This window comes from Pseudophryne corroboree, chromosome 9 (genome assembly GCF_028390025.1).
Source record: "Pseudophryne corroboree isolate aPseCor3 chromosome 9, aPseCor3.hap2, whole genome shotgun sequence".
Classification (NCBI taxonomy): domain Eukaryota; kingdom Metazoa; phylum Chordata; class Amphibia; order Anura; family Myobatrachidae; genus Pseudophryne; species Pseudophryne corroboree.
In genome coordinates this window covers 334,307,405-334,322,362 of record NC_086452.1, presented here as the reverse complement: position 1 = coordinate 334,322,362, position 14,958 = coordinate 334,307,405, and the positions used below count along the sequence as shown (strand labels likewise).

The 14,958-nt window shown below is 45.1% G+C and overlaps 1 protein-coding gene across 1 annotated transcript in view; it reads left to right on the top strand.

Annotated features, from left to right (window-relative positions):
* GALR3 (galanin receptor 3) overlaps window positions 1–14,743 on the top strand; it is a 77,217-nt gene extending 62,474 nt beyond the window's left edge. Inside the window, exon 3 of the mRNA XM_063940584.1 lies at window positions 11,217–14,743. Coding sequence (XP_063796654.1) covers window positions 11,217–12,024 — 808 coding nt within the window. The 3' untranslated portion in view covers window positions 12,025–14,743. The remainder of the gene's footprint in view (window positions 1–11,216) is intronic.
* Window positions 14,744–14,958: the final 215 nt, after the last annotated feature.

Here is a 14,958-nt window from a genome sequence, read left to right as displayed (position 1 = left end):
GGGAGCCAACAGGTGCTAGCAACATCGCCTCTGGGCTCCCATGACCACCCGCCCTCCGGACACAAAGCATGGACGGCCAGAGCACCTTTGACTCCATCCTGTGGAGTAACTCACCACTACTACTACTATCTGTCACTGTCTCCGACTTCTGTCGCGCCGATGCATGTGACCCCACCCCCGGCTCCCAACAGCACTTGATGTGAAGGAGGTCCTTCCAGAGAAGGGGACAAGACAACCCAGTGAGTATGCCCTTCTCTGGTTGTTCTTGGCAGGCGGTGGAAGGCACAGGACTTCGTTCTGACCGTAGAGAGTTCTTTACAATCCAGCACTAATGGCAGCAGGCAGGTGCCAATTCCCGTCAGAGGACCGGGTCCTAGGCATCCGCTTGTGCTGATTGTTCTGTAGGTAATACAACTTTTATTTTACCCCCTGACCACTGGTGACACCGCTGGGCGGCGCCCCCCATCGTCCGGCACCCCTGGCGAGTGCCATCCTGTCCAAGGGGTAAATACGCCCCTGCCTGGCATTCATGCCAAAGAGTTCAATCTTTGTCGACCAGAGAATTTTGTTTCTCACGGTCTGAGAGTCCTTCAGGTGTATTTTGGCAAACTCCTGGTGGGCTGCCATGTGCTTTTTACTAAGGAGTGGCTTCCATCTGTCCAGATCCAAGCAGTTAACGTCTGCAGGAGTACAAGTAGATGATGAGGAAATAGCCACTGAAATGCTACTGAACTTAACACTTAAGTATGACTTACTGGTAGTTGCATTAAAACCAAGTACAGCCAGCTAACTACGGTACTTGTCAGGAGCAAACTGCTACAGTTTACAGACCATATGCTGGTTGAGCTAAAAGCTGAGAATACTACATTACATACTAACGGGGGAATTCAATTAGGCATGGTAATTGACCATGGGCTAATTGAAGCAGAGGGGCTATTCAATTAGTCCTGAAGGCAGCCAGCAGGCTAATGGAGATTAATTTTTGAGCCTGAGCAGTCCTGTTAAATAGCCTGTTTGTGGGTGCCGTGATCATGCATTAACCTGTAGGTCTGGGAATGTAACCTGGATTCTATGGGTTAATACGCATTAACCATAAATTAACAGTAATTTACCAGGTGAGAAAAATTATAATTATAATAAAAGTGAATAGACCCGAGTTTTAAGCCTACAGTAAATTACTGTGGTTATTTGAAACCCCTCCTAAGATTGAGAAGCCCAGAAAATTTAAGTACAGCTGATGTATGTCATAAAATAGGTCACAAAGCATCTGAATGTAAATTGAAGAATGTAAATGCAACGCAAAGTGAGAAGTGCAACAGCAAAGATGAATCAGCTGTGAGTATCACAGAAAAGATGTTTGTTATATTGACTCCGATGCTAATAGACATTTCAGCTGCAATGGTTCACTACATTAGCTATGTGAGAATATCACCATACACACTAGTGCATTCAATTCCTTATATTAAATGAAGATGTTAGAAGTATGTACAGTATATGAGCTTTTAGTTGGAGGTAGAGATGAGCGGGTTCGGTTTCTCTGAATCCGAACCCGCACGAACTTCATGTTTTTTTTCACGGGTCCGAGCGACTCGGATCTTCCCGCCTTGCTCGGTTAACCCGAGCGCGCCCGAACGTCATCATGACGCTGTCGGATTCTCGCGAGACTCGGATTCTATATAAGGAGCCGCGCGTCGCCGCCATTTTCACACGTGCATTGAGATTGATAGGGAGAGGACGTGGCTGGCGTCCTCTCCGTTATAGTAGAAAAGAGTAAAGACTGAGTGACTTAGTTATAATTGTGGGGAGGATTGGGGACGGGGAGCAGCTGTTAGGGAGTACAGTGATTTAGATTAGGAGAGAGAGAGAGAGAGAGAGAGAGAGAGAGAGATTGACCTGATTTACTGGAGCTTAGGAGTACTGTAGAAGAGAGTGCAGAGTTTACTAGTGACTGACCACAGTGACCACCAGACAGTGCAGTTTTATTTAATATATCCGTTCTCTGCCTGAAAAAAACGATACACACAGTGACTCAGTCACATACCATATCTGTGTGCACTGCTCAGCCCAGTGTGCTGCATCATCTATGTATATATTATATATCTGACTGTGCTCAGCTCACACAGCTTATAATTGTGGGGGAGACTGGGGAGCACTGCAGTGCCAGTTATAGGTTATAGCAGGAGCCAGGAGTACAAGACAGTCACATACCATATCTGTGTGCACTGCTCAGCCCAGTGTGCTGCATCATCTATGTATATATTATATATCTGACTGTGCTCAGCTCACACAGCTTATAATTGTGGGGGAGACTGGGGAGCACTGCAGTGCCAGTTATAGGTTATAGCAGGAGCCAGGAGTACATATTATATTAAAATTAAACAGTGCACACTTTTGCTGCAGGAGTGCCACTGCCAGTGTGACTGACAAGTGACCTGACCACACTGACCACCAGTATAGTTAGTAGTATACTATATTGTGATTGCCTGAAAAAGTTAAACACTCGTCGTGTGACTTCACTTGTGTGGTGTTTTTTTTTTTATTCTATAAAAAACTCATTCTGCTGACAGACAGTGTCCAGCAGGTCCGTCATTATATAATATATATACCTGTCCGGCTGCAGTAGTGATATATATATATTTTTTATATCATTATTTATCATCCAGTCGCAGCAGACACAGTACGGTAGTTCACGGCTGTAGCTACCTCTGTGTCGGCACTCAGCAGTCCGTCCATAATTGTATACCACCTAACCGTGGTTTTTTTTTCTTTCTTCTTTATACATACATACTACGACATCTCTTTATCAACCAGTCTATATTAGCAGCAGACACAGTACAGTACGGTAGTTCACGGCTGTGGCCACCTCTGTGTCGGCACTCGGCAGTCCGTCCATAATTGTATACCACCTACCCGTGGTTTTTTTTTTCTTTCTTCTTTATACATACATACTACGACATCTCTTTATCAACCAGTCTATATTAGCAGCAGACACAGTACAGTACGGTAGTTCACGGCTGTGGCTACCTCTGTGTCGGCACTCGGCAGTCTGTCCATAATTGTATACCACCTAACCGTGGTTTTTTTTTCTTTCTTCTTTATACATACATACTACGACATCTCTTTATCAACCAGTCTATATTAGCAGCAGACACAGTACAGTACGGTAGTTCACGGCTGTGGCTACCTCTGTGTCGGCACTCGGCAGTCCGTCCATAATTGTATACCACCTAACCGTGGTTTTTTTTTCTTTCTTCTTTATACATACATACTACGACATCTCTTTATCAACCAGTCTATATTAGCAGCAGACACAGTACAGTACGGTAGTTCACGGCTGTGGCTACCTCTGTGTCGGCACTCGGCAGTCCGTCCATAATTGTATACCACCTAACCGTGGTTTTTTTTTCTTTCTTCTTTATACGTACATACTACGACATCTCTTTATCAACCAGTCTATATTAGCAGCAGACAAAGTACAGTACGGTAGTTCACGGCTGTGGCTACCTCTGTGTCGGCACTCGGCAGTCCGTCCATAATTGTATACCACCTAACCGTGGTTTTTTTTTCTTTCTTCTTAATACATACATACTACGACATCTCTTTATCAACCAGTCTATATTAGCAGCAGACACAGTACAGTACGGTAGTTCACGGCTGTGGCTACCTCTGTGTCGGCACTCGGCAGTCCATCCATAATTGTATACCACCTAACCGTGGTTTTTTTTTCTTTCTTCTTTATACGTACATACTACGACATCTCTTTATCAACCAGTCTATATTAGCAGCAGACACAGTACAGTACGGTAGTTCACGGCTGTGGCTACCTCTGTGTCGGCACTCGGCAGTCCGTCCATAATTGTATACCACCTAACCGTGGTTTTTTTTCTTTCTTCTTTATACATACATACTACGACATCTCTTTATCAACCAGTCTATATTAGCAGCAGACACAGTACAGTACGGTAGTTCACGGCTGTGGCTACCTCTGTGTCGGCACTCGGCAGTCCGTCCATAATTGTATACCACCTAACCGTGGGTTTTTTTTCTTTCTTCTTTATACATACATACTACGACATCTCTTTATCAACCAGTCTATATTAGCAGCAGACACAGTACAGTACGGTAGTTCACGGCTGTGGCTACCTCTGTGTCGGCACTCGGCAGTCCGTCCATAATTGTATACTAGTATCCATCCATCTCCATTGTTTACCTGAGGTGCCTTTTAGTTGTGCCTATTAAAATATGGAGAACAAAAATGTTGAGGTTCCAAAATTAGGGAAAGATCAAGATCCACTTCCACCTCGTGCTGAAGCTGCTGCCACTAGTCATGGCCGAGACGATGAAATGCCAGCAACGTCGTCTGCCAAGGCCGATGCCCAATGTCATAGTACAGAGCATGTCAAATCCAAAACACCAAATATCAGTAAAAAAAGGACTCCAAAACCTAAAATAAAATTGTCGGAGGAGAAGCGTAAACTTGCCAATATGCCATTTACCACACGGAGTGGCAAGGAACGGCTGAGGCCCTGGCCTATGTTCATGGCTAGTGGTTCAGCTTCACATGAGGATGGAAGCAATCAGCCTCTCGCTAGAAAAATGAAAAGACTCAAGCTGGCAAAAGCACAGCAAAGAACTGTGCGTTCTTCGAAATCACAAATCCACAAGGAGAGTCCAATTGTGTCGGTTGCGATGCCTGACCTTCCCAACACTGGACGTGAAGAGCATGCGCCTTCCACCATTTGCACGCCCCCTGCAAGTGCTGGAAGGAGCACCCGCAGTCCAGTTCCTGATAGTCAGATTGAAGATGTCAGTGTTGAAGTACACCAGGATGAGGAGGATATGGGTGTTGCTGGCGCTGGGGAGGAAATTGACCAGGAGGATTCTGATGGTGAGGTGGTTTGTTTAAGTCAGGCACCCGGGGAGACACCTGTTGTCCGTGGGAGGAATATGGCCGTTGACATGCCTGGTGAAAATACCAAAAAAATCAGCTCTTCGGTGTGGAGGTATTTCAACAGAAATGCGGACAACAGGTGTCAAGCCGTGTGTTCCCTTTGTCAAGCTGTAATAAGTAGGGGTAAGGACGTTAACCACCTCGGAACATCCTCCCTTATACGTCACCTGCAGCGCATTCATCATAAGTCAGTGACAAGTTCAAAAACTTTGGGTGACAGCGGAAGCAGTCCACTGACCAGTAAATCCCTTCCTCTTGTAACCAAGCTCACGCAAACCACCCCACCAACTCCCTCAGTGTCAATTTCCTCCTTCCCCAGGAATGCCAATAGTCCTGCAGGCCATGTCACTGGCAATTCTGACGATTCCTCTCCTGCCTGGGATTCCTCCGATGCATCCTTGCGTGTAACGCCTACTGCTGCTGGCGCTGCTGTTGTTGCTGCTGGGAGTCGATGGTCATCCCAGAGGGGAAGTCGTAAGCCCACTTTTACTACTTCCACCAAGCAATTGACTGTCCAACAGTCCTTTGCGAGGAAGATGAAATATCACAGCAGTCATCCTACTGCAAAGCGGATAACTGAGGCCTTGGCATCCTGGGTGGTGAGAACCGTGGTTCCGGTATCCATCATTACTGCAGAGCCAACTAGAGACTTGTTGGAGGTACTGTGTCCCCTTTACCAAATACCATCTAGGTTCCATTTCTCTAGGCAGGCGATACCGAAAATTTACACAGACCTCAGAAAAAGAGTCACCAGTGTCCTAAAAAATGCAGCTGTACCCAATGTCCACTTAACCACGGACATGTGGACAAGTGGAGCAGGGCAGGGTCAGGACTATATGACTGTGACAGCCCACTGGGTAGATGTATGGACTCCCGCCGCAAGAACAGCAGCGGCGGCACCAGTAGCAGCATCTCGCAAACGCCAACTCTTTCCTAGGCAGGCTACGCTTTGTATCACCGGTTTCCAGAATACGCACACAGCTGAAAACCTCTTACAGCAACTGAGGAAGATCATCGCGGAATGGCTTACCCCAATTGGACTCTCCTGTGGATTTGTGGCATCGGACAACGCCAGCAATATTGTGTGTGCATTAAATATGGGCAAATTCCAGCACGTCCCATGTTTTGCACATACCTTGAATTTGGTGGTGCAGAATTATTTAAAAAACGACAGGGGCGTGCAAGAGATGCTGTCGGTGGCCAGAAGAATTGCGGGACACTTTCGGCGTACAGGCACCACGTACAGAAGACTGGAGCACCACCAAAAACTACTGAACCTGCCCTGCCATCATCTGAAGCAAGAAGTGGTAACGAGGTGGAATTCAACCCTCTATATGCTTCAGAGGTTGGAGGAGCAGCAAAAGGCCATTCAAGCCTATACAATTGAGCACGATATAGGAGGTGGAATGCACCTGTCTCAAGCGCAGTGGAGAATGATTTCAACGTTGTGCAAGGTTCTGATGCCCTTTGAACTTGCCACACGTGAAGTCAGTTCAGACACTGCCAGCCTGAGTCAGGTCATTCCCCTCATCAGGCTTTTGCAGAAGAAGCTGGAGACATTGAAGGAGGAGCTAACACGGAGCGATTCCGCTAGGCATGTGGGACTTGTGGATGGAGCCCTTAATTCGCTTAACAAGGATTCACGGGTGGTCAATCTGTTAAAATCAGAGCACTACATTTTGGCCACTGTGCTCGATCCTAGATTTAAAGCCTACCTTGGATCTCTCTTTCCGGCAGACACAAGTCTGCTGGGGTTGAAAGACCTGCTGGTGAGAAAATTGTCAAGTCAAGCGGAACGCGACCTGTCAACATCTCCTCCTTCACATTCTCCCGCAACTGGGGGTGCGAGGAAAAGGCTCAGAATTCCGAGCCCACCCGCTGGCGGTGATGCAGGGCAGTCTGGAGCGACTGCTGATGCTGACATCTGGTCCGGACTGAAGGACCTGACAACGATTACGGACATGTCGTCTACTGTCACTGCATATGATTCTCTCACCATTGAAAGAATGGTGGAGGATTATATGAGTGACCGCATCCAAGTAGGCACGTCACACAGTCCATACTTATACTGGCAGGAAAAAGAGGCAATTTGGAGGCCATTGCACAAACTGGCTTTATTCTACCTAAGTTGCCCTCCCACAAGTGTGTACTCCGAAAGAGTGTTTAGTGCCGCCGCTCACCTTGTCAGCAATCGGCGTACGAGGTTACATCCAGAAAATGTGGAGAAGATGATGTTCATTAAAATGAATTATAATCAATTCCTCCGCGGAGACATTGACCAGCAGCAATTGCCTCCACAAAGTACACAGGGAGCTGAGATGGTGGATTCCAGTGGGGACGAATTGATAATCTGTGAGGAGGGGGATGTACACGGTGATATATCGGAGGATGATGATGAGGTGGACATCTTGCCTCTGTAGAGCCAGTTTGTGCAAGGAGAGATTAATTGCTTCTTTTTGGGGGGGGGTCCAAACCAACCCGTCATATCAGTCACAGTCGTGTGGCAGACCCTGTCACTGAAATGATGGGTTGGTTAAAGTGTGCATGTCCTGTTTTGTTTATACAACATAAGGGTGGGTGGGAGGGCCCAAGGACAATTCCATCTTGCACCTCTTTTTTCTTTTATTTTTCTTTGCGTCATGTGCTGATTGGGGAGGGTTTTTTGGAAGGGACATCCTGCGTGACACTGCAGTGCCACTCCTAAATGGGCCCGGTGTTTGTGTCGGCCACTAGGGTCGCTAATCTTACTCACACAGCTACCTCATTGCGCCTCTTTTTTTCTTTGCGTCATGTGCTGATTGGGGAGGGTTTTTTGGAAGGGACATCCTGCGTGACACTGCAGTGCCACTCCTAAATGGGCCCGGTGTTTGTGTCGGCCACTAGGGTCGCTAATCTTACTCACACAGCTACCTCATTGCGCCTCTTTTTTTCTTTGCGTCATGTGCTGTTTGGGGAGTATTTTTTGGAAGGGCCATCCTGCCTGACACTGCAGTGCCACTCCTAGATGGGCCAGTTGTTTGTGTCGGCCACTTGGGTCGCTGAGCTTAGTCACACAGCTACCTCATTGCGCCTCTTTTTTTCTTTGCGTCATGTGCTGATTGGGGAGGGTTTTTTGGAAGGGACATCCTGCGTGACACTGCAGTGCCACTCCTAAATGGGCCCGGTGTTTGTGTCGGCCACTAGGGTCGCTAATCTTACTCACACAGCTACCTCATTGCGCCTCTTTTTTTCTTTGCGTCATGTGCTGATTGGGGAGGGTTTTTTGGAAGGGACATCCTGCGTGACACTGCAGTGCCACTCCTAAATGGGCCCGGTGTTTGTGTCGGCCACTAGGGTCGCTAATCTTACTCACACAGCTACCTCATTGCGCCTCTTTTTTTCTTTGCGTCATGTGCTGATTGGGGAGGGTTTTTTGGAAGGGACATCCTGCGTGACACTGCAGTGCCACTCCTAAATGGGCCCGGTGTTTGTGTCGGCCACTAGGGTCGCTTATCTTACTCACACAGTCAGCTACCTCATTGCGCCTCTTTTTTTCTTTGCGTCATGTGCTGTTTGGGGAGGGTTTTTTGGAAGGGACATCCTGCGTGACACTGCAGTGCCACTCCTAAATGGGCCCGGTGTTTGTGTCGGCCACTAGGGTCGCTTATCTTACTCACACAGTCAGCTACCTCATTGCGCCTCTTTTTTTCTTTGCGTCATGTGCTGTTTGGGGAGGGTTTTTTGGAAGGGACATCCTGCGTGACACTGCAGTGCCACTCCTAAATGGGCCCGGTGTTTGTGTCGGCCACTAGGGTCGCTTATCTTACTCACACAGTCAGCTACCTCATTGCGCCTCTTTTTTTCTTTGCGTCATGTGCTGTTTGGGGAGGGTTTTTTGGAAGGGACATCCTGCGTGACACTGCAGTGCCACTCCTAAATGGGCCCGGTGTTTGTGTCGGCCACTAGGGTCGCTTATCTTACTCACACAGTCAGCTACCTCATTGCGCCTCTTTTTTTCTTTGCGTCATGTGCTGTTTGGGGAGGGTTTTTTGGAAGGGACATCCTGCGTGACACTGCAGTGCCACTCCTAGATGGGCCAGGTGTTTGTGTCGGCCACTAGGGTCGCTTAGCTTAGTCATCCAGCGACCTCGGTGCAAATTTTAGGACTAAAAATAATATTGTGAGGTGTGAGGTATTCAGAATAGACTGAAAATGAGTGGAAATTATGGTTTTTGAGGTTAATAATAATATGGGATCAAAATGACCCCCAAATTCTATGATTTAAGCTGTTTTTTAGGGTTTTTTTGAAAAAAACACCCGAATCCAAAACACACCCGAATCCGACAAAAAAAATTCGGTGAGGTTTTGCCAAAACGCGGTCGAACCCAAAACACGGCCGCGGAACCGAACCCAAAACCAAAACACAAAACCCGAAAAATTTCAGGCGCTCATCTCTAGTTGGAGGGCCAGATTGTTGCAAAATACACCATTTAGCAGCTCCATAGATGAGTGCTCTGTATTTGTATAATCATATGCAGTTTTAACCTAAAGTCATTTTTAAGAGGTTACAGGACAGATTTGCTGATGTAGCCTTAGCCTAATATCTTTTTTATACAAGCTAGTAACACATAATTTATTGAGAAAAGTAGGAGTATTAGGATATTTTCAATTCCCCGGTTGGATATTTGTGTATATATCCGCTATCATCACTCCCAACCATTCTGATTTCAGTAGGACTGATCAGGACTTGTAGTGAGGTAGACTAGCAGGTAGATAGTCACAGTCAAAAAGTAATAACCACACATACAGACATTCACATTTTTGCAAACAAATATTTATTTGTTTAAAGCATGCTGAAGTAGGCAAATACTGTCTGCGTACTTTGGTGGCTTCACAAGTTTGAAAGAAGTTGGCCGGTCTACAGAAAAAGTTGGCATGTTGGATAGTCTGGTGAAAAGGTTGTTTAGGTGTATGGAGCACCATTTTAGTTGGACATACATGCTGGATGAAATTTGTTCTGGTGTATGGCCAGCTGAAGACTGAGCTTATTGTCTTCCAAACCTTCAGGGTCCCTTTCCCTACCATCTTATGTGGCCCTTACATCAATTGGGCAAATCCCCAATTCACTGATGGCCAAGCCAATTTACCAATAGTCGATCTGGCAAACGCCGATGATCATGAATGTCTGGTGAACGGCAGAATACAACATCAATTCTGATCATTTGTGGATCGGAATTGGTGAATTGAGGATTTCCAACTTGCATTTAGCAGTTTATTTCAACACAATCATCGGCACAATGCAGAATTGTGCTGATTGATTGTTGGTGTAAAGGCTACATAACTCTACCCTTCACACCAACATTCAAAACTTCTTCAGTGTTGCTACCCTCTTCAAGACTCATTCCACCATCTTGTCGGACTATCTACCAGTCTGCAGAGATGTATATGTTCCCTGAAAATACGCCTATTCTTTAAAACTTATGAATTCCTCACACTCTTAAAACACATCCTCGGTGCTCCCTCCTCATCTCTTCCCAGTTCAACTTCCATTTTTATCTCGCAACTCCTTAGTCTGTAAGATCTTATGATCAGGGCACTCCACCCTTTTGAATCTCACCCTGCAATTACTTTTCTCCAATGCCCTCCAACTCACAGTCTGCGGCTCCTTTCTGTCCAAATTTTTCCAGAGGCACAGTGTTGTTGAATGCTGCTGTTAATAATTGTCTCTTGTTTTGTTGTATCATTATTTCACTGTTTGAGTTTTACCCTGATAATTTTTAATTGAACCTTTTTATAGTATTGTTTGTTTAAATTATTGTAATTCTCCCTCTACAGCGCTAGTGACACTTGGTGGCAATAAAGTTAATAAAATATTAATATGTTAAGCTAATAACTGCTATATATAAAGCATAAGGCTTCTATGCACCACTACATCTATTTTCCCTGATTCCACAGTATGATCCAAATACTAGAATGTATGTTCCCTGGACAGTTTTAAGTATATTATCTTTCAGCAAGGGAATAATAAATATAGCACACTATAGAAACTGTGGGTTTCTTTTTTCTTTTCTTTTTTTTAAATAGACAAAAAAAAAATTGTTTTTGTTGCTTGTCTGTGCCAACACTTTTAGGAAAATACTGTGCTTAATCCACCAATGACTGGGTTACTGGTAGGTACGAAATGACTATATCATATCATAAATTACATCAGCGTTCCTTATATTGTTTTTATTTTTAATGAAATGTACTTTTTCTGACTTTTCCCCTTCTTTCCATGTGTCTGCAGATATCTTGCCATCCGCTACCCACTTAAATCAAGAGACCTCCGTACATCTAGAAATGCCTTGGCAGCTATTGCGGTTATATGGGCTCTATCTATTCTGTTTGCTGGCCCTTACCTGAGTTACTATCACATCATCCTTTACAATCAAGTTCCCATCTGTATTCCCAATTGGGAGGATCGCAGGAGGAAAATTATGGATGTCTCGACCTTTGTTTTTGGTTACCTTCTGCCCGTGCTTATTCTGGGACTTTCCTACGCTAGGACCATATGCTTTCTGTGGACCTCAGTGGATCCTGTAAAAACTGTGTCTGAATCCCGAAAAGCTAAACATAAAGTGACCAAAATGATAGTCATAGTAGCTGTGCTCTTTTGCATTTGTTGGCTTCCTCACCATCTGGTGATTCTCTGCTTCTGGTTTGGCCACTTTCCCTTCAACAGAGCCACATATGCTTTCCGCTTGGTGTCCCATTGTATGTCCTATGCTAACTCTTGCCTCAATCCCATTGTTTACGCTCTCATCTCCAAACACTTTCGGAAGAGATTCAAGCAAGTCTTCACGTGCATGCTTACCCAGAAGCGGGCACGCAACAAAGTTCATGCAGTGCAGGCTGCAAACACAGTAGCTGGCTTTTATGCTGGACACACAGAGGTCACCCAGGTTCAAGAGGAGACTGCTCGTGGAGGAAGAACAGCAACAGAGGAAGGTGCTGAGAATGCCAGCCCAGAGGAATTATTAAATCCAGGGATGGTTGGTGGAAGTTGGGGGACACGTTTGCCCAAGCCTGTTGGTTTCACAACACAAACAACATAAAATAGCATGCCAAATTAAATAAAAAAAGACACAATGATGGAATTAAAACTGCACCACTGAAGGTAAAAGAATGACTCGGTAATTGGTTCACATCCATTTGTAAGATCTGGTTACGTTAAACAGTTTAAACCTTCATATACCTCAGGCTACATCAGATACATTGTATCTTCTTTGGATGGAGGATTTGCTATGCCTGCACAAAGACAGAACCTAACTGTGATAATAATACCTTAGCAATGGATGGGAAGTTTTTTTAAGTGAAGGAATAAATACATTTAATCTTTTTCAGATTTACATACCCTAGTACTGTGTAACTGTTTATGAGGGCATGGTATGATTACTATATTAGTCCTGCATTGTATAATGGCTATAGGCAGTTTAAGTATAATCCTTATATAAATTCTAACAGGAAGAGAACAAAACAAAAGATGCTCTATAGATGCAGAATCATTCGTGAGCAAAGTCCAGTAAGAGCTTTGCAACATTTGTGCTCCACTGAATGAAATAAGGAGCTTTGCTAAGTGTGCTTAATGTGCCACACACTACAAACAACTTGCAATTTATTTCATTATAACATAGCATAATAAGTGGCATTTTATTCAGGGCTTGACAAAGGGTTCTGGATACTGGGTACTCTTGTAGCGCCCCCTGTAATGATGATAAAAACAGAGAGCAGTACATTTGCATGTGCAGGAAATCAGTATTCATATTGGATATGTGCAGGTAATGAAGGTTATACAACTGAAATTTTGATCTTGACATCTAAAGATCTAATGGTGTTTATAGTGTGCAAAGTAGAGTTTGACTTCTGGGGAATACGAGTTATAGGCCCTACACACTGGCCGACATCACTGCACGATGTGAACGATCTCGTTCATTAATGAACGAGATAACGTCATATCGTGCAGTGTGGAGGCACCAGCGATGAACAATGCGCGGCCCCGCGCTCGTTCATCGCTGGTGTCCCGTCGGCTGTGCATGCAGGCCAATATGGACGATCTCGTCCATATTTGCCTGCAGTTCTATGGAGCCGTGTGACGGGGGGAGTGAAGTAACTTCACTCCCCCCGTCACTGCCCCCCCCCTCCGCCGCCGGGTCGGCCGTATCCGCCGTCGGGCAGCTCGGCGGCGGATCGGCCAATGTGTAGGGCCCATAAGACGCTAAAGATAATCACATGCAGCTCTTCAGGCTACCCAGATGGCACTGTAACACAATAACGTACATAAGGTACATATTTTAGCAGTAAGTTACATGGTGATGTCACCACAGCCAGTGGTGACGACAGGGGATGGGGGGGCAGGTACTATTTACATGGACCCAGCCAGCTGTTGGGGCCCAAGTCCACCTCCTACTTACCTGGCAGCAGAACTTGCAGCTCTTCTCCTCAGTCCAGCACACACTGTGTGGCCAGGGAAGCACTAAAAGTTCTATTTTTTCTGTATTTGTTTCTAAGTGTGCAGGGCCATGCCTCCGATGATTAGGCCACATCCCCTGAAAAGTACCTGGGCCCGGCCAGGCTCTCTACTGCTCTGGCCACAGCTATATTGTAGTCCCATTAAGAACTTATCGCAACACCACCTCTGGATGACTGTATAACTAACAAGCTTCTTTAATAAAGCAGTGCACCCACAGCTGGCATGAAATGAATAATGGGCCTAATTCAGACCTGATTGCTAGCTAGCAGTTTTTTGCAGCGCTGCGATCAGATAGTCGCCGCCTACAGGGGAGTGTATTTTAGCTGTGCAAGTGTGCGAACGCATGTGTAGCCGAGCGATACAAAAAGATCTTTTGCAGTTTCTTCGTAGCCCAGGACTTACTCAGCCGCTGCGATCACTTCAGCCTGTCCGGGACCAGAAATGACGTCAGACACCCGCCCTGCAAAAGGCTTGGATACGCCTGCGTTTTTCCAAACACTCCCAGAAAACAGTCAGCTGACACCCACAAACGCCTTCTTCCTTTCAATCTCCTTGTAATCGGCTGTGCGAATGGATTCTTCATACAATCCATCGTCCAGCAACAATCCACTTTGTACCCGTACAATCTGCCTGCGCATTGCTGTGCATACACATACGCAGTTCTGACCCGATCGCAGCGCAGCGAAAAAATTCTAGCGTACGATCAGGTCTGACTGACCCCCTATGTCTTCATTTTAGTCCCCAGCTGCCAATTGCATGTCACCCCTGAAGTCCTGGAGCCCTGGACTGCAGCCTAATATGCCTAATGATTCATCAGGCACCGATTTCACAAGTGAGACAATGATGAATTAATGTGTTTTATTTATTCCCAAAATAAAAGCATATTGTAAATAAGATATATTTTTTAGCACATATAGTAGACACTATTAAATTAAATTAAATGCTATCTTTGTTTTATGATTGCGCTGTATAAAATCTGTTCAGATCTATTTTGTCAACCGAGATGCTGCCTATGATAACTCTTATTTATTGGTTTTTGCTTATTATTGCTTATTTATTGATTTTTGTCATTGACTTAATTATTAATCACCCATAAAATAACAATCAAATCTCAGAAACAATAATGAGATTCCCCACTGTTTACATGATTATGGGTTTTAATCTGAGGTCTTTAATTGCTGACCTCTACTTATGTCCTACTTCTCCAACTACTCCATACCATGTAATCTGTACATCCTACTTTTCTTATTTTGAGATCGTACTGCTGATGCAGAATAAACTTAAGTTAAATAACTGTGTCTGTTTCAATAAAAAATCCAGCATAAGAAACTAAGGTGTATATTTTTTAAAGTAGAATTTTTTCTCTGCGCTAAAACACTTTCGCTGTTTTTTGCAGTGATGCAGAATGTGATAGAGCCAGTATTATAAATTATGGGCCTAATTCAGACCTGATTGCAGCAGCAAATTTGTTCTCTAATGGGCAAAACCATGGGCCTAATTCAGAGTTGATCGCAGCAGG